Consider the following 25,635-nt stretch of genomic DNA (forward strand, 5'->3'; position numbering starts at 1 on the left):
AATAAATAAAATGTTAATTTTATAGGACTGTGTATTGGTGAAATTCTGGCGATACGATACGCATCATGATTTATTGCGATACATTCAGTCAGACGTTATTAGTGATTTTGTTTCACTGAATTTATTGTAAAAAAATTCAATAAACAGTCCAAACTGATATTTAACATGTTTAAAATGAGGTATCTGAATCAGAGCAGAGGGATTTACATTTCAGTGGTGGAAACAAATCCCAGTGCACACTGCTGCAGACTAGTGGTCGGTGTTTGAATTGCACCAAAAGAAAAGAAAATATACAAATGTTTACATTTAAATTCTTCCAAAAACTGGATACACAGCTTTTGAATATCAATCAATCAATCATTTTATTTATAAAGCCCCTTCCCACCCCCAATCAAGGGGACCCAAGGTGCTCAACAAAGTGCAAAGAAGTAGCACAATAAAACAGCTCTATAATAAAATACAGAGACAAAAACATTTAAAAATGAAAAAAAAAAAGCTAAAAACAATAAAAATAGTGATTAAAAACATTAAATTGTGAATAGAAACAACTAAGAAACAGATCTAAAATACAGCTTAAGCCTTGCTTTAAAAGTGGGCAGCGATGTGGACCGTTTGATTTCTTGTGGGAGTTGGGTCCAAAGCCGAGGACCCAGAACTGCAAAGGCACGATCATCCCTAGCCCTTACCCAACGTTTAAATTTTCTAACGTTAAAGTCATTAGAGCACAAAAAAATGCACTTAGAAAGCTTCCTTTAGAAATATTATATAATATTTCATAAGTCCCAATTTTTTACATGAATTTCATCCTTGGCTTCAGCCCTAACAAAATATAATAAAATATGTGTGTGTTTCTCAGATTTAACCCCTTCATTGCCAGGTTTATTAGCAAAACCCGAAGTTTGAAAACTGTACAAAAAATGAAAAAAATCAAATCATTTTTTGTGTGTTATGTCCAGATGACCTTTTTTGTGGGTAAGTTGTCACAGCCTTGGAGTGTCACAAATAGGCATAAAAATATTTTTTGCTCACTTTTTAGTTTTTGTGTAATGTCATATTTTCTAAAATACTCACGTCAAAGTCATTAGAGCACAAAAAAATGCACTTACAAAGATAACCAGTTGAACACTTTATTAAAGCACACGAACAAAGAAAAAGTGTGTGTGTGTGTGTGTGTGTGTGTGTGTGTGTGTGTGTGTGTGTGTGTGTGTGTGTGTGTGTGTGTGTGTGTGTGTGTGTGAAAGAGAGAGAGAGAAAGAGAGAGAAACACAGAGGGGAGTGAGCGAACAGCCTGTCCACATGCTTGGCAAAAGCGTGCATGCACGCTCCTCTTCCCTCTGCAAAGGTGGCATTTTTCTTTGTCTGCTCCTGGGCTGGTGCTGCACCTGCAACAAAGCTGCAGCGCTGCTGGACCGCGGCAAGCGAGTGCACCTCGCCTGGGCTGGTCTCACCATGGAGCTCCAGATGCTCCTCTTCTGCTGGTTCCAGGCCAGTTCCAGACAGCCACAGGACCAGGGCATTGTAGGCGCTCACATCTAACATGTTGCAGAAGAGCGACATGGGCCAACGTCTGGTCTTGCGGCGGCAGCTGAGCTGGAATAAAAATAAATGAATAAATAAATTACATATGCAATTAGGTTGGTGAATTATAATAAAACAAAATAAAATAAATAAATTACCTTGTCCAAGTTGTCAACTGCCCCTTTGCAGCGGTTGTAATCGATGATTACGGTCGGCTTCTGCTGCGGTCCCTCCTGGATCTGAACCTGATGGTGTTTGGTGCTGAGGAGCAGAACGTTCCGCCGGCGCTTTGGAGTAGCTCACCGCGGTGGCGGTGGAGGTGAAGCCGAACAGGGAGGACAGACCCGCTCTGCTTTTCATCTGGAGCAGCTGTGGGGGCAACTCTGGCTTGTTGCGCCTAACTGTTCCCACAAGACAGATTTTTTTTTTAGCAGCTCCTCTCCAAGAACCAGCGAGGTGAAAAAATTGTCCGTGGTGACAGTGCGGCCGCTCAGACCCTCCGTGAGTTCCAGCACCACCCGCTTCCCTTGCCCCCTTTCTGCCGGGGCGTCTCGAGTCGTCTTGCCCAGATAGGGAATAATCCCCCAGGCATAAGAAGTGGCCACATCGCACACCACCCACAGCTTGATGCCATATTTTGCCGGTTTTGAGGGCATGTACTGCTTGAAGTTGCAGCGACCTCTGAATCCGACGAGCTGTTCATCAACGCAGACATCTTCACCGGGGTTGTAGGCGAGAGGGAGCCGGGCCGCCCAGAGGTCCCACACTTCCCGCAGGGGAGCGAGCTTGTCCTGCTGCACCAACCGGCGGGCTGCCCTGGTCAAGCGGTCATCAAAGCGCAATGTTGCAGTCAGCATGTGGAACCTTCCCAAACTCATCGTGGCTCTGAATATCGGCCTCCCCGTTTCCTCCCCCCAGAGGCTGGCAGATGATTCCCCACGGGAACGGTGCACACCAGCGAGGATGAGCAACCCAAACAATGCCCGGAGTTCCACGCGGTGTCCAATCGTCATATTTTCTTCTTCCCTCTATATTGGTGTATTTTATTATTATATCTAGGATTGTTATAGTTTAAAAAAATCGAAGCTGTCCTCAATAGTTTGGATGTAGCTGACAGCGAGGCGGGTGATCCCACAATGGCGGACGTCTGGAGCCCGAAAGGGGATCCTGGTGTCGGGTGTCGGGGACCAGGCGATCCCGCTCTTTGATTGCCACAAAGGATGGTCCCATCTCTCCTCTGCAGCAACCACCTCCTCATCTGAACCTTCTTCCATTTCTTCCCCTGAATCAGGCCCTGGGGTAAAGGCCTGATCTTCAGCCTCTTCATCCGAAGAACATGCAGCTGTCATCCGTGGATGAGGATGAGGCGGACTCTCCCTCTTCCTCAAGCTGCTGAAACACCTCCAGGGCTTCATTCACGTTGAATCTTCTTCTCATGGTTGCGGTTCAAAGAAAAGAATCCTGATCTGAGTCTCATATATGTACTTTTAGTCAATTGGTGCACCTGTGTAAGCTGCCCCTACTGAATGTAAACACAATTCGATTCTGCAGGAATTTGTTTTGAAAAACAAATGTACGCCTTTGAAGTTTTTCAGCCTTCATCTTAGCTTTCATCCATGCAAATGCTTTGTACTTATTGAAATAACATTTTGCAAAAGTAAAATTGTGAATGAGTATCTGAAATTTAGCAGAAAATCCTTTGATTTTTGATACATAGCATGCCTTTGATGAATATTCATGAAGTCAACAGAGTGTGAGAACCTGTGCCCCCCCCCCTACACTCCCATGGCCCACACCTGCTCAACCACTCCAGATAATGATCACAGATCTGTCTTTTGAAGATCTGTAAAGTGCTTTGGTACCTACATACACGAATGCCTGCACAATCACACACAAAGGAACACATGTCAAAATGCTATTTTGCAGAATAAGCTAATTTTGTACATTCAGTCAGGCTTATTTTTTGAAAGAACACTGAAAAAGCACAATTACCAAAAATTCAGAACACACACATGCAAACTATTGTATGGCATCTCTAAATAACACACAAACCATTTTTTTGCAAAATATGTATTATAATGGGCAGTCAGAGGTAAAGAAATACAGCTAAATCATTCAGTTTAAATGCTGGGTCAGCCATTGCCCTGCTATATATGGAGAAAGTATGCCATGTAGTGAAAAACGGTAAAAACTGCTTCTTACATTTGTGATGAGACTGTAAACACGGGCACAATCATAAATTTTTAAAATTATGCCAATATTTATGCTAATTAAAAATATATGATTTACATGAAAGTCAATGGCACAAAAAAATGCTTCAATGTGCTTAACTGTACAAAATGATTTCCACGTTTTAATAAAGTAGGTTGAATATTTTTTCAAACTTTTTTTTGTAATTCCTTCCAAAATACACATCCTCCATAAAAATTAGATAAATTGCATTAACATAGCCAAAGTTATTCACAAAAATACACGTGTCAGCACAAAAAAATGCTCTAATGTGAGGTAAGGGCTAGACTTACACTTTGATCGCGGTTCCACCAAAAGGTCACTCTGACCGGAACATAGCGATCTTGCAGGGACGTAACGGGTCAGCGGGGAGGCTAAATATGGTGGCGCTGCCGCTGATCCAGACAGAGATTGAAAAACAAGGACCAGGATTTTTAACAAGGTGCAACTCTTCACCGGTGGCCAGTCCAAAGCTGTCAGGAGGGGAGTGGCATGCTGCCACTTACGTGCTCCATACAAAATCCGGCTACAGCGTTTTGGACCAGCTGGAGCGGAGTCATTAGGACTGGCTCAAGCCAGCATAGAGGGAGTTGCAGTACTCTAGCCTAGAGATGATAAAAGCATTGGCTACAGTTTTCAACTCCTGTTTTGTTAAGATCAACTTAATATTAGATAAGCGCCTTAACTGATAAAAACAAGAACGAACAACAGAGTTCACCTGATTATCAAACTGACACCCAAGTCCGTTATCACGGACTTCTCGTAGGGGAGCAACGATGAAAGGTCCAGTCCATGGGGCTGGCGGTCATATGGAGTAAAAACTATTATTTCTGTTTTTCCCTCATTTAAAGAAAGGAAGTTGGACCCCATCCATTGGGTAACATCATGCAGGCAATTCACCAGCTGCTGTATGCTACCTCTGGCCCCCCGTTTAACAAGCATATACAGCTGACAATCGTCAGCACAGAGATGGAAATTAATGTTATGCTTTCTAAACAACAGTCCCAGTGGTGGCAGATAGAGGGAGAACAGCAGGGGGCCCAAAACAGAGCCCTGAATAGGAAAGAGGGAAATCAGTGGATCCTGAGGGAGGTGGAATATGGTAAATGGTAAATGGCCTGTATTTGATATAGCACCTTCTAGATTCATGGAACCCCTCAAGGCGCTTTACAACACAATCAGTCATTCACCCATTCACACACTGGTGGGAATGAGCTACGATGTAGCCACAGCTGTCCTGGGGCGCACTAACAGAGGCGAGGCTGCCGAGCACTGGCGCCACCGGTCCCTCTGACCACCACCAGCAGGCAACGTGGGTTAAGTGTCTTGCCCAAGGACACAACGACAGCGACAGACTGAGCGGGACTCGAACCAGCAACCTTCCGATTACGGGGTGAGCACTTAACTCCTGTGCCACCGTCGCCCCATAGGTGGGGAGAGCAGAATAAAGAGAGAGAGGTGAAGAAGGTCATACAAAAGCCAGCTTGAACAAGTGAGTCTACAGCTGCTTTTTAAAGGAGACCACTGAGTCCACTGATCTCAGGCTCAGGGGGAGAGAGGTCCAGAGTCTGGGGGCCACAGCAGAAACAGAGAAAGTTCTATCCATGAGATAGGACCTCATCCAGTGAGCCCCACCCAGTGTTCCAGCCGATTCATCAGAATCTGATAGTCAACCGTATCAAATGCTGTTAAGTCCAGTAGCAGCAGAACCACAGCCTCATCTGCATCAGCTGCTAAAAATGTATCATTTACAATTTTTAAGAGGGCAGTTTCAGTGCCGTGTCCAGCTCGGAAACCAGACCTAAATGGTTCCAGGATGTCTTTTTGGGCAAGAAAAGACTGAAGCTGTAGAAACACAACACGCTCCAGTGTTTTAGCAGAAAATGGCAAATTTGAGATTGGCCTACAGTTGGAAATGATTTCTGGATCACACCCTGGTTTCTTTAATAATGGCCGCACAACAGCGTGTTTAAGCTCCCTTGGAACTGTGCTGGAGGTTAAACTGCTGTTAACCAGGGTTGGGGGGGGGGGAGCAATGGTAGAAAAAGCCAACTTCAACACCCAGGCTGGCATAACATCACGTGGAGAGCCAGCAGGTTTTAACCTTGAGACGATCCTCTCACGCTCGGGCAAGGTTACCCGTGTAAAGGAACTTAAAAACACAGATGGGCGAGATGGAGGAGACGGGTCATCAGCTGAGTTCTGAGAGGAAGCTGACCTCGCCGCTTCAGCTTTTTCCAGAAAGTAAGATAAAAACTCCACACAGGTTCCTACTGATGGCTCCATCAGATATAAAATCGCTAGAAAATATATCCCGATATATTGCCATACCGATATTTTCTTACATCCCTAAAATGTTATAATAAAACACACATTTTAGAAGTAATCTACTAAATCAAGGTTTACTGCATCATACAAGAAGGAATAGTTTAGGTCTGATCTGGTTTACACACTAACAGCTAGCCTGAAGTCTCTAAACTAATTTTATCAGATCTGGGTCACTCTTGTGAGCATTTTCCTTAAACTCTGACACAGCTGTTCATTCATGGGTTTAGAAGCTTTATTACAACTTTACAACACTCAAAACACTCAGATAGAATACAAAGCAAATAAAAGTTGGTGTTTCTCCCACCAAATAATGACAAATGTACAAATTGATGTCAGAACTAAGTAATTTATGACCTAGGATGTAAAATCTGTATGTGTTTAAGACTTTTTAATGCCTAAAGGTACGATTACTAAAGGTGAAAACATTGTTACGGGACTTTTGGCCACAAAAGCTGCGGTTTTACCGTAATGAGATCTGAAAGTATGCATTTGAGTAAAAGATCCTCTTACCCTGGTCATGATGTAGTTGTGAAGGCTGTTGACAAAGTGCATCAGTTTCACTCGCAGTAGACACATTCTGTGAATCTGTTGGTTTGAAGGCTCTTTCGGCTTTACTTCCTCACCTAAAGACCCTTCCAGTTTCTCAGCGATGTCTGTAAAATCTAAATATAAAACATACAAGAGGCAGTATTTAGATACGGAGGATACGGAAGACCACAAACGTTACGGTTTAGGGTTTACGTTCGCGTATGGGACTTTAACTTTTCCTATACCATCCCAGTTTACCTAAACGGGAATTTTACAGCTGCTGTTCATTTAAAGGAATTATTTAAAAGAAAGAAAACAATCTTTTATATCGCGCCTCTCAAGATAAAAATCACGAGGCACTTCGGAGAATGTGGAAAAATCTGTGACTAATCAAAGTCTAAGTTTGTATTTTTGTGTTATTCTGAGTAACAATGACCAAAATCCAAGTTTTTAGTTTGTTTGTTTATAAAAGAAAAAAAAGAATAGAAAATCTAACTGAATGATGAACTTAAAATGCACATTTTAATCCAAGCACATACCGCTGAATCGAAGTGTGTCCAGACTGTATTTAGCCCATTTAATCTGCAGCAGGAGGAGAAACACCTGATTGTAAATCTTCTGACACTCAGAGCTGATCACAATGTCAACAGGCCAGGGAACCTGCGGAGAGCCGACCAAACAGACGTCAGTGTGCTTCAGCAGCTTTAGTAAAAACCAAGAGAACACACTTATGCTGTTTACCTTGTAGCTCAGGGTTAGAGCATCTAAATTATTCACTGGGTGCTTTTTCCTGGAGGGGTCAATGTTCTCCAAAAAGACAGATAACCTAAAAATATATGATGTTGGTCAAAATGTTGACTACAGATTTCACACACCTAAAATCTCATTCTAGGCATCCAAGGAGATGCAGTACCGACTACTATCCTCTGGGTAGCGCTGTCCGACTGCCTCCTGCAGCTGCATGTTGAGAAAGGAGGGCTGCTGCCAGCTCTCCTTCTCCTGCACCTTGTCAAAGATGGCGGTGTAAAAGTCATACATGGTGTCTCCAGCTTCCAGCAGAAAGTGGTTCCTCATCGCCTGGAGGTACTCCAACAGCCTGGAGGACACATCTAGGAGATAAATACGTGAAATGATCCAAACAAAACTTACTCAACCTCAAAGGGGTGCTTACATGTAGTCTTTCTTCAGAGTCTTCATCAGGTTCCCACAGCACTCAATGTACCTCCTCTCGATGTGGGGGTAGAGGCAGGAACGCAGCGTGAGCTCGAACGTCTGGCAGGTGATCGACTGAGACGAGCGGTCCACAATGAAGTCACCGCCAGAGAAACGCTCATGGAAGTCGCTCTGCTCCAAGTAGAGCCTGCAGAGGGAGATGAAAGAGCTCCTAAACAAAGCAAGACCCCAAACAATCCCTAAGATGTGTTATATGATGACCTTCTTGTTTGAATGATTTCAGTCCCCTGACTTTATTCTTCTCGTATCTTTTTTCATCAAACCAGAAGTACCCCATGAATCTGCACTTGGAATGTTCCGATCACATTATTTTGCTCTCAATCCGAGTCACAGTTGTTGGATTTTGAGTATCTGGTGACACCGGGTCTCAATTCGATCCTTCAGCAATCAATTAAAAGAAGAAAACACCCAAGTTGTCTTTTTGAGATTTATTATTATTATTTATGCATTCCTCTTTCCTGTATTAATGTAATTTCGTTGTTCTATCCGCCCAAAAAGCATCACTCGTTCAGGAAGTACATTGATAAGAAACATGTTAATATTACAAATGTATTTAAAAGTTGTCTCATCGCTCATACTTCAAAATGTTTCAACAGCATGTGGGTGTGATGAATGATGCTTCTCCCCCGTCTGGCTGGCAGGTCTGATCTCGTCTGTAAAACAGCTGAGAGCTACATGTGTACTGACGAGAAAACAACTCGTACCGCAGCTCCAGGGGAACCCTACGTCTGCAAACACAGACGCTCATTCAGTGAGATAATTACAGAAATCTTGGCTGTGACCTTTTTTCTGTCCAAAGACAATTTGTTTTTTTAACATATCCTTCAAAGTTGGGTGGGTCTGTGTTTTTGTCCAAGTTGCTGCTGTGATCTATGGACTGTTAGTGACAGACTAAAACTAATTAAAACTAATGGTAATTTTCAGTGGCAATGCCTGAAAGGAAATGCTGAAAAAGAAGTTTGAAGGCGACGTAGCAGATTTGCAGTGTTGAACGAACGCAGCTCTGTCTTTTCTACCACACTAAACACCGTCTGCACACATTACAAGTGGCTGCTGCACTGCCCTTGCTGTCTGGTGTCCAGATACGACACATTACCTCTGCATTAGCCCGTTAGCTAACAGCTACGTTTATTCCCTGGATGCCTTAAATTGTGTGAAGTTATGGTGTTTTTGTTATTTATACAACAATATCTATATTCATGTAGAGAATATTGCTGTAAAACTAAGCTACTGGTAATCAGTTTGAAAATCTCTATCTTAGGATTAGAAAACCATTAGAAAATCACGATTGGGCCCAATTTCCAACTACGTGATCGGATTGGAACATCCCAACTCAACATACCTGGCAAAGTTAATGGCCAGTAACGGGTCATGGACATCATCGATCTCCAGGTGTTGTGCCATGATGGACTGCATCTTTACGAGACTCCTCGCTGTGGCCTGCTGTTCAGACACGGTGTTTGCTGGACTCCCTTCTTGGCTGCAGAGACGCGACTGCACAGACTCCAGAAAGAGTGTGTACAAACTTTTCCTCTCTGCATCTGCAACATAACATGTTATCATTTACTGAACAAGTTACAACAAAAAATTAAGCATGAACAAAAGCACTGCTGGGACAAACGCAGACCCCTGGAGGACGTCTCAGAGCTCTCAGCCTCCTTCCAGTCTAGATTTTTAAGCAGCTGCATGGACTTCCCAGCCATGATGATCTGCTTTAGGACGGGTTTGAGGAAGGACACCATGGTGAGCTGCCTGTTGCTGGAGCTCTGATCGCCTCCAGAGCTCCCGCTGGCTGCATCATTTAACTTTTCCTCGTTATCCACCATCTCCGACACGCTGTACAGCGTGTATGTGGCGTACCAGAAGTCTCTGTGGTTCACCGGGACATCCTTGTTTCTGAGCAATAAAGATGATAATTCAGCTGAAAGGTGTTTTTTTTTCTTTACCGTACCAGCGCTTCCTGCCACATACCTTTGGATGATGAACTCTTTGGCAGGATCGAACAAATGGCCATGAACAATCCACTCATCCACAATCTCTAAATAAGGTCGGACTGTTTCTGTCCATAAAGAAAACAGCAGGGCCACCTAGAAACCAACAATCATCACACAGTTAGATGTGCTTCCTAGTAAACACCAAAAACATTTTAAACCATGCAGAACTGGCCGACAGCATTCACCGTTTGCTCTGATGCTTCTCCAACACTGTCATATTCAATGATGGCCTTGTAGAGTGTGTTGAGCAGGTGAGAGGCCCGCACCACGTTGGGGGTGGCAGGTGGAACTTCTGCAACTCCTGTGCAGAAGACTTTGTGCAGCACTTTGATCTGAGCCAGGTGAGAGCTGAGTCGCTCCAGAACTGCAGACAGAGTCACGGTCTCGTCTGCAAAGAAGGACAGCTGGTCAAACAGAATAAGATAACTAAAATAACCTTTAAATATCACTTAAGTAAAGCATGGAAATGTTCACAGTTTACATGTAAAACATGAAAATTTAGAATGTGGTGAAAACATTTATTTATTTCAGTAATCCAGCTTAAACTGAGAGACCACCTAAAGGCTCAGGAACCCTTTGCAGGTGTTCTGGATTCATTAGCTTATTAGAGTGTGACACTTTGAGGCCCTGTCCACACGTAGCCGGGGATCTGCCAAAACGTAGATATTTTCCTACGTTTTGGCCTGTCATCCACACGAAAACCAAGTTTTTTCACACGAAAACGGATCTTTTTAAAAACTCCGGCCAAAGAGAAAATCTGCGTTTTCTCCGTTTTGGGTGTCTGCGTGTGGACGGACAAAACCGGAGTTTTAAGGTCCGCAACGTCACTTTCCGCGACAAAAAAATGCTGACATCACGTGTGCGACCTGTGTTTACACTAGCCGACAGCATGGATTTAGCCTGGCAAGCCAGACTAAATAAATGTATTATTTAGTCTGGCAACGCTCCACTGACGGCTCTCGGTTGTGGGGCGGGTTCTACCGTTGTCTACTGGACAATGAAGGTGACGTACTCTTGTTTCACTCTGTTGCATCATCCCACCCACCAGGCATATAGAGGGCCCTGATTGGCCCACAAAGCGAATAAAGCTCTGTGATTTGTTCACTAAGCAGATAGAGCACTATGATTGGCCCACCATTATGGACCAATCACAGCTCTTTATGTGTTTGAAACCCCTCTAGAGAGCTGTGATTGGCTAGCCAGAGTCGTGGTAGGAGCTGCGGAGGTTCCAGTGGAGCGTGCCTAGACCAAACTTTGCAAAGCAAGAATTTGGTCTAGTTCACTAGGCTAGCATGGACGCCCTCAGAGCTGTGCTCGCTTTATCAATTGTCCAAGCGCTTTCTGCTTGTTTGTTTTTGCAAGCGGAATTACTGCTCCTTGTGGAAGACCACAGACGAAGGACGAGGTTAAGAATGGGGGAAGTACTGCCGCCTACAGGTCTGGCATGTCCTTAACAACGTATTTATCCGGGTACGTGTGTGGACAGAGTTATTTTTTAAAACAAGGTGTTGTGGATGCAAGTTTTTGGAGGGGCGGATATTCGTTTTTAAAAAAACCCGACTACGTGTGGACTAGGCCTGAGTCTAAAAATGTGACCTCTTCACAACATTCTAATATTTTAAAGTTTTCATCAGCTGTAAGTCATACTCACCACAGTTATAAGAAATAAAGTCTTGAACATTTGGATTTGCATGTAATGAGTCTATATTATGTGTTAATTTCACCTTTTAAGTTGAATTACTGAAATAAACAAATTTTTACATCATCTTCTACATTTTCCTGTTTCGCCTGTACTTTACAGCAGTAATACTGAAAACCAGGCTTGTTGTTTTTATTATAACGGTGAAAACAGTCAGACAGTCTCGTCGGAATTGGAACGCTGTGGAAGGAAGGTGTGTCACTAAATCCCTATTCCCACCACAACAACCACTAGTTGGCCTACTGGGGAGTACAGGTCACAGGAGACTAATCCACAATCCTCAGAGTTACCTCTGCTGACTCACAGAAAACAATCCAATCAATCAAATTTGGTTGAAAGCAAAACCACAAAAACCTTAAACAGGTCAGTAGAAGGTGAAATTCCCGTTGAACAAGCCTGGACCACAAAGGTCTTTTATTCTAAGCTACTACGCTCTTTATTAACCCTTTACTGTCTGCACCAAGAATCTTTCATCTGTGCATCTTTTATTCCTTTGGGACAATAATACGTAACTTTTTAATTACACATTCCCATAATTTATTTTCAGTTAAGTTCAAAGCAGAATTTAATAAGATTAAGAGACAAAACAATAACTGGAGAGAACAAGAAAAGAAACAAAGTGAGACCCTCAGATCAGTCGCTTTTTATACAAAATTAAGAGCTCTGTTCAGACAGTAACATGCCCCCATCTAACTACCGTATGCCACTTTCTCGTTTGTTTATTTCATTAGGGACAGATACAAGTACATAGACAAACCGTAAAACCACAGCCCCATGTTTGTAGCTTTAGCTAATTTGCAGCAGTTGTCCACAGATGGACTTTTACAATCATAAATTAAAGAGAAAACAAATATGCACAATAAAATTACAAAAAAGTAACAATAATAAGTTTAAGACACAGAAACATTATAACTAAGGGAAAAAGAAAATAACAATTACATCTATGAAACGTGCAACGCTGCTGGGACAGCCAGGATTTGGTTTGCTTTTTAAAAGACTAAAAACCGGTGAGACATTTCAAATCGACGGGAAGCCCAAGCCTGGCACCTTTCACTGAGAGTAGTCTGGGCAAAGGTGGTTTTACGGTTCGGTACCTTGCTATTTCCACAAGAGGCTGCTCTGGTTGCAGCTCGTTAGCTTAGTCACACTGAGCTGCATGGTGGCGCAGTTTGTAGCACTGTTGCCTCGCAGTACGAAGGTTGCAGGTTCGAAACTCGGCTGTGGCCTTTCTGCGTGGAGTTGTGTGTTCTCCCCATGCATGCGTGGGTTTCCTCCGGGTACTCCGGTTTCCCCCACAGATCACAACTAGGGATGGGGTATTGGCCTCGATACCACATTTTCTAAAGTATTCGTACTCGTTAAAAGTCCCTCGATGCCAGGGACCGATACCACGGTCTGAGAAATGTCTGTTTGAGCAGCGAGTAAGGGGTTAATCACAGGTGCCGAGTGCCCGCCCCCAGGGTCCCAGCTGCAGCTCAGAGCAGGGAGAAGGCGAGGCGAGACGGGATGAAACAACATGTCAGCAGTGTGGAACTATTTCAAAGTGGATGAAGACGACAAAACAAAGGCGGACTGCAAATTGTGCTCGGCGAAGTTGTCCAGAGGAGGTGCAAAAGGTAGCGCATTTAACACAAGTAATTTAATCAAGCACCTAAAATCCAAACACAACAACGAGTACAAAGATTTTACCGATGCTAAACCAACACAACCCACGCTGCAGCAAACTCTTGCAAGACGAGAGAAAATGTCCAAAGACATTCCACGTGCTGTGAAAATAACACAAGCTAGTATGGAGTACATTGCACTGAGTGACCAGCCACTCTCGGAGGTAGAAAATGTGGGATTCCTGCGTCTCCTCCATGTGGGATTCCTCCATGTTCTGGAGCCCAGATATGATGCACCAGGCCGCCGCTACATGACTGACACAGAGCTGCCCAAATTACACGACTCTGTGAAAAAACATGTCCACAGCCGACTGCAAGCCTCCTCTGAGTTTAGTTTCTTCACGGATATTTGGACCAGCAGTGTTAGCCCCGTGTCGCTAATTAGCCTAACTTCCCAGTGGATAGACGAGAGTTTCACGCCGCAACGAGCCATATTACATGCGAAACAACTCCGCGGCTCGCACACCAGCCAGGCTGTAGCGCATGTGTTTGAGGAAATGCTCCAGACATGGGTATACCTAAAACATCAGTACACGTTGTGCTTCGTGACAATGCCAAAAACATGATTAAAGCCATGAATGACGCAGGGCTCCCAAGTCTGCCGTGTGTCGCGCACTTGCTCCAGCTGGCTGTTCACGAGGGCTTATTAGCACAGAGGAGCATAGCTGATGTTATAGCAATGGGGCGAAAAATAGTTGGGCATTTTAAGCATTCCGCCTTAGTCTACCCCCGCCTCAAGGACATTCAGGGACAGCTGAACCAGCCAATAAAGAGACTGCAGCAGGACGTACAGATGCGCTGGAACAGCATGCTTCAGTCCCTCATTGAGCAAAAGTGAGTGCTGGGGTGTATGCGTCCGAGCATGAACTCCCTGACTGTCTCACCGCTCACCAATGGGCTCTTAAGGTTGGTTTATGCTTGACGCGTCCGCACAGCTCCGCGCGGCGAAATTGGGTCATTTTAACAACCACGCCCCTCCACCGCGTCTCCGCACGACCTAGAATCTCCGCAACGCGCACCTAGGAAAATTTCTAACCACGCGGACGGTCGGATGCGGAAAAACATGGTGGACCGGCAAGAACTAGTATGGCAGAGGTTCGTAAACACAGACATTTGTATGATTCAGCTCTCAGAGATCACCGTGATCAACATGTTGTTAATAATTCTTGGAGAGAAATAGCTCGCACTGTCGGAAAAGACGAGGACGCTGTTAAAAATGCTGGAATGCCATGTTGTAAACCAGGGATTACCAAAGTGTGGAGCTGCCACTAGGGGGTGCGCGAGGTGAAAAGTGTAATGGCTGCGGAGCTCAGAGAAGTCTGTCATATGTCACCATTAGCGTAGCCAGAAACTCATTTGTGGGTGGGCCAAAGAAAAAGTAAGTGGGCCCAATAAATGTAATTGAAAACAAGTATACTTTTGCGTGCGCGCGCGTGTCCTCCGCATGTGCCCTAGCTTCATAATAACAATGCGCCGAGCTTCAGCGCTCTGGTCTGCGCACGCCGATATGTTCCGTATTTGATCATTTTTAATGGTGTTGGAGGAATCTGAAGGTGGCGAGTCATTCTGGCAGATTGTAATTAACACCTGTCTCATGCAGGTGTTCTGACGTTGTAAAGCTCACACACAGAACATTGTGGATGTAACTAAATAACAATAAATGATTCCCATCTGAGTATTTTAGCATTATTATATTATTATATTAGCACCGGGCGCATTGCAAGATTTTCAAACGTTTGGGGGATGTTGTCTCTGCCTAAAATTATTAAATGTTATTTGTTATTCCAGTCCGCGTGGCAGCGGATCGCAGATTCAGCCACACCATAAAACGGCAATAAGTCGGTCTGAGGCAAAAGTCAACCTCATGGCTATAGCTTTTCCATCTTTTCCACTATAGACATTTGATTACGCACAAGTAGGCGATCAGCTCAGTTTGGCGCAGAGCAGAAGGAAGGAGAAACATTCCTACTTAAAAAAAAAACGTTAAATTGCATTGTTTATGTGCTACCTGGGCACTCTAAATATTTATTTAAAATTAAATCAAAGGCTGTGTCCAGGCTGCCATCTGTGCAATCCTTCCTCTGCTTGAAGCCTGTGATCTTCTTCATCCCTGACCAGACATCTCTGACATTGCTCCTCTGTAGTTTGTTCTCCAGCTTCAGTTGCTTCTCTATACTCCTCAATAATTCCCTGTCTCCCTCCTTGAAGGCTCTTTTCAATCAATCGATCAATCAATCAACCAAAGATATTTTATTAACCCCAGAGGGAAATTAGAGTTTCAGTACACACAATTCAGAGATCAGACATACATGGGCAAGACACATGACAAGAATTGGTGACTGTGGTCATTCTCAACCCTGAGTCGCGCTACCTTAATAGAGATAAGAGGGTTACATGAGGATTGGTTCAGGTGGAGGGAAAAAAGACACTTTAGAGTTACCCTCCCACCAGGAGGGCAGTTTTGCTCTGCAAAAAAACACCTCAGACAGATATACAACAAACTTCAGACAACACAACATAAGTGTCCACTAGGTGGGGTGGTGGGTTGGGACCATCCCTACAGAATTGAGTTGCCATAGCGACAGCACATTCCACATATCTTCTGAGGGGGGAGTTTTCGTTGGAGCCTTGCAGGCTCAAGGACGCCAGATTCCGATTAGAAATTGTTTTGGGGCCAGACAGACAAAATTTCCTCTCTGTCTTACAGTTTGTTGGTCCTCAACCTCTCAAAATCCCAATAATGGACATTAATCTATCTCAATCTGTGCTGATTCGTCCACTCTCTCCTTGATGGCATCCATCTTTCTTTTGTGCCAATAATGAATCTCGGCCAAAGTCCCAGGCTTACGATTCATCTCAGCAATTATGTGAGTCTGTGAATTCACAGCGCGGTGCAATCCATCTCTGAGCTCTGGGATCCGGCCAATTTTCCTCGACAGCTTGTTAATTTTCCGGTAAGCCAGGTAGCCTCCAATGCCGATCAGCAGGAAACCTGACACCAACACCACAAATATCCACACATCTTCAGAGTCCTCCACAGACAGCTGGTCTGTCCCGGAGGGGCATCCGGGAGCCCCTTCTCCCATTCTCATCGTTGAAAAAATTTTATCAACCGAGTTGAGTGACCAACTGACGAGATCCATTTTAATGAATTTCAGTTTCCAGTTTCCAGAAAAATGCAGAAGCAGCCGTGCATTCAGCACACACAGACAGACAAAGGCCTTGAGGATAAGATATGGAGGAGAGAAGAAAAGTGTCTGCACCCTTCAAGAGCCATTTAGCAGATTCTTCAGTTCACTGGTGATCCAGGGTTTGTTATTAGCGAAGCATCTCACTCTTCTGGTGGGTATGATGTTATCCACACAGAAGTTTATATAGTCAGTGACACATCCAGTCATGGCATCGATGTCCTCTTCAAATCCTTGGCAGAGCGTCATCCAATCTGTGGTCTCAAAACAACTCTGCAGGGCTTTTTCAGCGTCCTGTGACCAATTTCTCATAGTTCTTCTTGTCACAGGTTGCCTCTGAACAAGTGGTTTGTATTCTGAGCAGAGAAAAACAAGATTGTGATCTGATTGTCCCAGAGGAGGTCTTGTTTTGGACATGTATGCATTCTTTACATTTGCATAACACAAATCCAATGTCTTGTTTTCTCTGGTGGAGCAGCTGACAAACTGTTGAAATGTTGGAAGTGTAGCAGAGAGCGAGGCACGATTAAAATCACCAGATATAGCCACAAATGCATTGGGGTGTTGGGTTTGTAGCTTAGCGACAATGGAACTGATGGCATCACATGCATTTTCAGCAATGGCTGAAGGTGGAATATAAACGGTTGCCAAGACAACACTGGTTAACTCTCTTGGCAAATAATATGGGCAACAACTTACTACCAAGAGTTCAACATCTGGGCTGCAGAGACGACATTTCACTGAAACATGACCTGGATGGCACCATCTGTTGTTGACAAACACTGCCACTCCACCTCTTTTTCTTTTCCCGCTCCTCTTCAGATCTCTGTTTGCTCGTACAGTCAGGAATCCTGGCAGAGAGATGCTGGAATCTGGGATATGGTCCTGCAGCCACGTCTCAGTGAAACACATAACACTGCACTGCCGAAACTCTGGCCGAGTCCGTGAAAGGGCTTGGAGTTCCTCCATCTTGCTGGTCAGTGATCTCACATTGCCCATTATGATCGATGGAAGAGATGGTTTGAATTTCCTCTTTCTCTGTCTCCGTTTTGCTCCCATTCTGCACCCACGCTTCTTGCATTTTAGCTCATTTGGGATTTTTGGCTTCAGTTGAGGTATTATTTCAGCCTTTCCAATGTTAATCAGCTGCTCCCGATTGTAAACCAGCTTGTTGCCATGGTTACGCATCATAACAAATGCTCAAAAAGTGAAAAAATAGCAGTAAAAATCCTCCAAGCTTCACAGCACCAGAAACAGAAAAGTTAAATGTCCAAAAATACTGTTTTTCTTGAGAAACTAGAAGAAAAAATGTCCAAGAAAAGGCAAAACTTACATATAGTCAACAGAGCTACTCCAACATGCAGCCGCCCAGAGCAGCGCAGTTCCGGAATTCGCTGTTTAGATTATTTATAGTTTTTAAGAGGGTAACAGTATCCACTTCCCTCATCTCAAATAAGTCATCCTCTGCTGAAACAGGGGTTTCCGGGACTGTCGTCCCACGTTGGCTCTTTTCTCTTCTCTGTATGACCTACAGGAGGATTTCACTGGTCTACAGTTCAGAGGGAAAACTGAGGAATAACTTATTTTGTTAAGTACAACAAACAGAAGTAATGAGGTTTTTTTTTTTTATGTAATCCACAGAAAACATAACAAAACTTCAGCATGACCAAGGTCCCAGAGAAGCACTGTAAAGCCAGACACATGAATTCATCTATCTGGGGTTTGTTATTGTAAACAGTTTATGGATGTGAAAATTAATAAATAAGCACAAAAACACCGGTGAGGACTTCCTGCCAACCAAACGATCTGGTTTGTGTAAACAAAGGCAAGTGTTTGTAAGGAGCTAGCACACAAAGCAGAAATAATTCTGCTGTCCACTCACATCTCCAACATTAGACACAGAGATGATGGACCGTCTGAGGAAAAGTAAAAAAAATAATAATAAAAATAAATAAAGTACTCTATAAATTTAAAAATAACTATATTAGGAAGTGGCCTCAGGTTTCAAGCACTCACAAAGCAGCTGAGAATCGAATATCCAGACCAGTCGCTTGTGACTAAATCATATCACAACAAAGGCCATCAGCCCTCAGGACAAGAGAAGGTGGGCTGGGTGGGTGATTTGTGAGTTGGGTTTTTTCCATCCAGCAGGTCTCAGGTCTAAACCAGCACTAGAAAGCAGCTGCTAGTGTAGCATCAAGTCATTACTGGGCCAGAGGAAAGAACTGCCTTCATCCAGAGCCAGAGGCAAGCTCAGGGTGACCAGCGTCATGTTCCAAATCTGAATTATTCACTTTTACTTTGTTCAGTTTAGAACCAAATACATACAACTGAAGTCTGATTAGCAGTTTAACATGAGTGTTTTCTTTATATACACAGCCTAATCACACCCATCTACTTGTGGACCATGGGTCCTCGGAAATGACAAAAAATTAATGCAAGTCAAAGGGGCTATAAAATGCAGCTTTCACATTGTCCCGGTCCGATCCAGGGTGGTTAGCGTTGGGTCTGGGTCCCGCACCAGTAGGGTTTGTTCACACACTTCTCAGGAATGTGGAAAACTCACATGGACATGGACGAGGCAAAAGACGCACGGAAAAGTCCGTAGTGTCTCCTTTAAATTAAACAAAGGTTTTTGGAGACTGACTCTGATATTGTATCCAGACTGCTGTGTCTGTCCTCCCCCAAGGCAGCTCAAGCCTGGCAACGGCGTGTGAGTGTGTGTGCTCCTCAGACAAAGATGGCTTCAGTCAAAGGAGATGTTTACTCCTCAGTATCCAGAACGATAATGAATTGCACATGCACAAAGCTTCTGCTGTCTGGTTCTATCCGCCAATCGGAGGCTCCCCCTAAAGGAAGGCATGAATTTGAGCCGGCCGGTCAGTCGGCAGTGGGTGTGTTGGACCGGTTCAGCCCGAAGCAGACCGCCTTGAGAAGAGGGCTGAGAAAACGCAGGCTAACCAGATGTGAACACTCGTCCCTACCATACCTGGGCGGAGTGCAGCCGGCGCTAGTGCGAAAGCCCTAAAAGCCTTTTTCTGATCCCATTTGTTACGTGCCATGGATTTCACATATGATGTTTGTGAATTTTAAAGACTTTTTGATGCCAAGAAAGCGCTCATCTTGGAACTGAGGGAAAAGTTATTTTAGGTTGTGCCTGAAAATACGTACAGAACTGCAAATGTTTGTCTCATCATACTGGCGTCACTAAACCAGACACGGAGAAGACGGGAGGTTTAGTAAGCTTTAGATCCTTCTGCCAGGACAAAAGGAGCATTACACACGGAAAACAACACTATTAATCTGGCCATGTGGTAAGTAGCAGCTATGATGGGGAGAGGAGACTTTGTGGTGACGTCTGATTTGTTGTCGTTTTAATTCAGATTTTTTTTACAAACTAATAAAAGTGAAAATATGTGACAGACACATCATTACTTTTCTTTTACATTGAAGTACATTATAAGTGTGATTCAGGACATAAACAGCTTTATCGTCCCGTTCTCTTACATTCATGTTTCCTTCGTTATCGGCACCCATGAGCCGACTGGAAGCGGAGGAGATACCACCTGCTAGGTGGCCACAGCGGGTCAGAACATCACACACAGCTGCTTTCACTGCCACCGTTTCCATAAACAGTGTAAAACATACACAATCTGTGTTTCTAAACCGTCTGGCTGGTGTTTATGGCTCCTGCACGACATGTCGTGTGTAACTCCTGTTCACAGAGGTGTTAGATGTCAGATGCTTAATGTCAGCAAGTGTGTCGCGGATCCTGTTTCGCCTGCATGGAACGCACATTTCCCAGAAGGGACACTAAAGTGAAGTTAAATACCAATCAGAGCTCAGTAACGAAGCTTCAAGCACAAACTGTTCCAGCAACAAGCTTTCTAACATTAACTCCAACAACAACAACAACAAGCCGGCAGAAAGAACTCAGAGCTACTCACCATTGCTTATGATCTCTTTCTCTATTGTGGTCAGCTCTTCTTTGAAACCGGTGAAGTACTTGTTCAAAGCCCAAACAAAAGCCTGGTAGGTCCTAAATGGTGGCTCGGAGCCCTTCCTGGAGCAGGAGCCGGAGCCTGGAGGACCGGGCTCTGAACTGTGACCCGTCACCTCATCTATGAACCTCTGAAGCCTGAACACAGCCTGTCCATACACGGACACATGCTCCAGCACAGACAGCAAGCAGTTCTGCAGCGCCAGAGGAAAGAAGTCTGAGTACTGCCCTGAGAAGGATAAATGTGATAAAATACCAAGGCTTTTTTATTGGACTTACACTTGTCAGATGAGTTACAACCACATCATTTCTCACTGACACTTTCCCATCATGATGCTGAAATATAAAGAGTTTCTTAACCCCAGAGAGGAGCCTGAAAAAGAACCAGGCAGCTCAAATTGATGATAAAATCAACAAAACAGACTCAAATAGCTGTCAGAAGCTCACAAAGACAGTAAAAGTTGTGTGAGCGAAGCAGAAAGCCGACATCTTTGTACGTTTGTGTAAAATCAGCAGTCACACATCTTACCACAGCGTCTCCCGTATCACTTGAGTTTCGGACACAAAGGCCTTTTCTTCTGGCAGATACAGTGGGTCGGTGTTGTACAAGTGCTGATCCCTTCGAGACAAGAGCCAAACATAAACATTTTAAATCATCCAAACTCAGAGATTATAGTTTCAACTATCTGTGACAACTAGAACATTTAGTTGGAAAGTACGCCTATCTTTAAGTTCTCATAGTTTATTTTTATTTCAGGCTCAAAGTTCCTCAGGCTTACCCCACGTCTATAACATTTTTAATAACATAAACAAACACCACCCAAATTTACCTTTTTTCCAACAGGTATTTGATATCATCTGAAATTGAACTTTATTCTAAAGTAGAAGCGATTAGAACGTCTGAAGTCTTACCAAACATTGAGTAAGTTGGAGTGTAGGTGTAAGCTGTGAGGGAAACGAGAAGCGTGAGTCGCCCAGTACGGAGTCACGACGTGCTGCTCGAGCCAGGCCCGGGCATCCGGTTCACCCACTGGAACGGCAGATTTAAACATGGCCGTCAGACAGCGGCACCAGCTCTCATTCTGCTCCATTCTAACGCCATCATCATCATTTACTTTCTAAGGTCGTATCATGTTGCTGTTAAATTACGTAACACCTGTCCATGCAACTGGAACGGTCTTGTTGGAGCTGTCCTGGTCCTCCTGGGGGGTTCTGTCCAGCTGGATCCCAGAGTCCTCCCTGCTGATTGGCTGCTGACTGTCATCGTCCTCGCTCTCCTCCTCGGACCACTCCTGTTGCACAAGAAAACAAAAACTAGCCTCAGAGAAAAGCTGCAGGGTTTTGGAGTCTGCAAATGGCACCGGAGGCTTTTGCACTCCAGCCCTTGGGGGTGACTCACTCACAGGGGTATCCGGATACGGCCCAGCGTCTATGTCCTCACCCTCCATCAGATATTTGGCCCAGTCAAAGTTGTCCTCTGGTTCTGCACAGACACCAGTACATGAGGGTGTTTTTAAAGAAATCAAAAGTCTAACAAATGAAACATCAGCTCACCCGTCTCCTTCGCCCAGAGTCTTTCAGTGAAGTTTGTGTTTGAGGGCGAATCTGACAGGAAGAGCAGCAGCGACAGCACACTGTAGTGTGCATCAGTCTAAGAAACACACCAAAAACCCGTTACAGATCAAATATTCAATAGTTCAAATGTATCAATACATTTTCATTTTCTTATGGGGACAATGGAAACCAAAACCCTGATGGGATGCATTTGTCAGTAGGGATGTAAGAAAATATCGATATGGCAATATATCGTGATATTTTTTCCTGCGATTATTACATCGATATTCAAAAGCCGTGTATCTAATTCCTGAAAGAATTTACATGCAAACTTTTGTGTATTTTCTTTTCGTTTTGCGCAATTCAATCTCCACCCGCTAGGTGGCAGCAGTGTGCAGCGGGTTTTGTTTCCACCACTGAAATGTAAATCCCTCCATCATGGTTCAGATACCTCATGTTAAACATGTTACGTATCAGTTTGGACTGTTTGTTGAACATTCTTACAATAAATTCAGTAAAAAAAATTGCTTGTAACGTCTGACTGAATGTATTGCAATATATCGTGATTTATCGTATCGTCTCCCCTGTATCGTGATATGTATCGTATCACCAGAATTTCAAAAATACACATCCCTATTTGTCAGTGATGTTAAGGTCAAGTTAATTTTTTTACCTTGGTTTCATGAGTGTTGGGTAGGGGGGAGTTCAGAAATTCTTCAGTCAGTCTCATCCAGCTGCCGGCTTTACTCAGGTCTGAATGAACCATCAGCTTCTCATAGATTCTAGAAAACAACAGTTTATAAACGGCGTATTATGGACAGAACAACTTATTATGTAACGTTACCAAACAGAAATCAAATCCCAGTTAGTGTCTTACCCGTATTTCCTATTGGTTTTGAGGGACAATACCAATTTTGGTCTACTTCAGTTTGGAAAATCTGGACTACTCGTCTCTGGTGAAAGCACTAGATGCTGTTCACAGGCGCTGCCTAGCTGTCTGTTTGGGGCTGGAGTATGAGCACCAGGCTTCCATTCAGATCTTCTCTACAGCAGCCATGTTGTGAGGCTGTCTCTGGAAAACACAGACTTCCAACCTCCTCCATAGGTTCTCTGTTGGGATGAGGTCTGAAGACTGACTAGGCCACTCCAGAACCTGGAAATGCTTTTTACATAGCCACTCCTTCGTTGTCTGGTCGGTGTGTTTGGGAACATTGTCATGCTGGAAGATCCAGCCTAGTTTCATCTGCATTGCTCTTAATGATGGAAGATTTATCCCCCAAATCTCATGATACACGGCCCCATTTTCCTGAATACAGATCAGTCCTGTCCCCTTTGCAGAAAATCAGCCTCAAAATATAATTTTTCCCCCTGACTCACAGAGGTAATGGTGTTCTTGGAATGCAACTCAGCATTCTTCCTCCTCCAAACACAGCAAGTTCCAAACAGTTCTGTTTTGCTCCCATCTGAATTTCCTGATCCTTCTCTGGATCATCCCGGTGGTCTCTGGCTGGCACACTTCAGACGGACTGGGGCCTCATTCATCAAGCTAGCTTACGCACAAAATGGGGTTGGAAAACAGCGTAAGCAACTTTCCACGCAAACTTTGGGATTTATGAAAGAAAACTTGGCTGAAAAACGTGCACAACTTTAAGATGACTAAGGACCTGGCTTACACACATGCTGGACATGGAGAGCACCTGCAGTGCTGCTGCTGAGAAGGATAAACTGATGAAATCCTGCAGCATTATCACTTGTACTGCTTCATTTTCACACAGAACAAGACCCCCCCCCCCCCCCCCACACACACACACACACACACACACACAGCCTGAAGCGCAGAATACAGAATATCAGCAGGGGGACAGATTGAGACAGAACATCATGCGTGTGTGACAGTGTGTGTCCTGTCACTGTGACCCGATCGATCATGCGCCCTGGCTACTTGTACAGGGGAGATCTCTGTTTGGGTGACTGGTTAGTGCGCGTGACTTTCATCCAGGAGTCTGGGGATCGAATCCCGATCGTATCATTTTTTTTATACCCGCCACAGATCTCTCTGAAGAAGTCAGCATTGACGGCTTCAGCAACGCTGTGCCACTCTGTGGATTTTCTCTTATTTGTTTTGCAAAAGCACTTCCTTTCATTTCTCCACCTCACCCACAGGTACCTCAACTTCTGCTTCTGTGAAATAGCGCTTCCTTGATCTGCCTTGATCTACGGTCGCCATGTCATTGGCGGAGCGCTGCAACAGCCGGCTTATGTATATGCATGAGATCCACAAGGCACTTTGCATTGACCATTTATGGCAATAGGTGGGCGTGGTGAGGGCAGGATGTGACTAAAATGCAGCTGAGAAACATTCTCATAAGTCTCAGATTTATGAAGTGGAGGTTGCGTGCAGCTGTGAGTCCTCCATGTTTGATAGATCACACACCTGCTTGGCGTAAGTACATATTTTTGCTGAGCTTAAGTACGGTTTTAGTAAGGATTCTGCGCCATGTTTGATAAATGAGACCCCTGGACATGTGCTGTTCTGAGCAGGGGGACTTAAGAGCATTACGGAATTTTAATTCATGTCAATGTAGTGTGTTAGTAATAGTAACCTTTGTCACTGTGGTCTCAGCTCTCTTCAGGTCATTAACCACCCCCTAGTGTAGTTCTGGGCTGTTTCACCATTCTCTCAAGATCATTAGTACCCCATGAAGTAAGAGCTTGATGCCAATTGTAGATTGGCTCATCGAGTCTTTTGCAGGTGTACAGTCTTGTCCCTGGTGTCCTTAGACAGCTCTAAGGTCTTGGCCATGGTGGAGGTATAAGTCTGATGGTTTTAAGGTGTGGACAGGTGTCTTTTATACAGACAACAAGCTAAAAAATTATGTATATATATTAGGACTGGACGATATAGAAAAAATTCCAATCAATAAAAAAATCTTATTGATTGATATCAATAATTATTGAAAATTATATGAAAAACCATAGAAAATATGGGCTAATTCTAATAACCAGCTTTTTTTCGGATGCATTTCTGAATTAAACAAGAATTGACTTCTTTCCTGTTTGAATACAGATCAATTTGAGATGAGTGTTTTGTGATTCAGCCAAACGAGTACAGCTACAGAATATTAAAACAACATATTGCATTAAACACAATCAACAAAAAACTGTGCAAGATACAAAAATGTTAAATCAGGTGGATCTACCTGTAGTAGTCATCTTAGTAAAACAACATAATGAAACTATTCCAAACGAAGATGCTTTACAGCCACTGGCAGTAAATTACAATGAACCAGAACCAAAGACTGTTTATGCTGTTGTTTATTATAAAGTCAACAAATCGAACCAAAAAGGCCCTATTATTCAGACTTTATCAGCTATGTTTAGCATCTCATATATATATATATATATATATATATATATATATATATATATATATATATATTCACCAACAGGCTTGTATTGATCTGTAAAGTGGCTTTTAAGAGCTTCACCTGTCCAGATCACATCCGTCCATTAGACTCACATTTCCCTAAAATAAATCAAATGAAACATAATACAACCGGAAGGAAACAAGAGCAGCAAAACGCACTCACCCACTTATACTGCGTTGAACTTTATGACTGTCGACGTCCAAATAACGATGAAATCTGACAGAGGAAATTAAAGCAGGCGGTAAACAGCAGCCCTTCTTTGAGTTAGCTAC

General features: G+C 43.8%; 1 protein-coding gene across 1 annotated transcript in view; it reads right to left on the minus strand.

Moving 5' to 3' along the window:
• Positions 1-25,635, minus strand: part of tubgcp5 (tubulin gamma complex component 5) — a 28,194-nt gene that overhangs the window by 2,179 nt on the left and 380 nt on the right. The window contains exons 2-19 of the mRNA XM_015975774.3: positions 25,526-25,579; positions 22,609-22,717; positions 21,936-22,032; positions 21,785-21,864; positions 21,538-21,673; positions 21,294-21,411; positions 20,911-21,000; positions 20,661-20,754; positions 20,329-20,575; positions 10,016-10,218; positions 9,808-9,923; positions 9,464-9,732; positions 9,179-9,377; positions 7,775-7,963; positions 7,517-7,699; positions 7,345-7,429; positions 7,143-7,263; positions 6,586-6,737 (exon numbers count right to left, since the gene is read on the minus strand). Of these exons, the coding sequence (XP_015831260.1) occupies positions 6,586-6,737; positions 7,143-7,263; positions 7,345-7,429; positions 7,517-7,699; positions 7,775-7,963; positions 9,179-9,377; positions 9,464-9,732; positions 9,808-9,923; positions 10,016-10,218; positions 20,329-20,575; positions 20,661-20,754; positions 20,911-21,000; positions 21,294-21,411; positions 21,538-21,673; positions 21,785-21,864; positions 21,936-22,032; positions 22,609-22,717; positions 25,526-25,579 (2,542 nt within the window). The remainder of the gene's footprint in view (positions 1-6,585; positions 6,738-7,142; positions 7,264-7,344; positions 7,430-7,516; positions 7,700-7,774; positions 7,964-9,178; positions 9,378-9,463; positions 9,733-9,807; positions 9,924-10,015; positions 10,219-20,328; positions 20,576-20,660; positions 20,755-20,910; positions 21,001-21,293; positions 21,412-21,537; positions 21,674-21,784; positions 21,865-21,935; positions 22,033-22,608; positions 22,718-25,525; positions 25,580-25,635) is intronic.

This window comes from Nothobranchius furzeri, chromosome 16 (assembly GCF_043380555.1).
Source record: "Nothobranchius furzeri strain GRZ-AD chromosome 16, NfurGRZ-RIMD1, whole genome shotgun sequence".
Taxonomy (NCBI): Eukaryota; Metazoa; Chordata; class Actinopteri; order Cyprinodontiformes; family Nothobranchiidae; genus Nothobranchius; species Nothobranchius furzeri.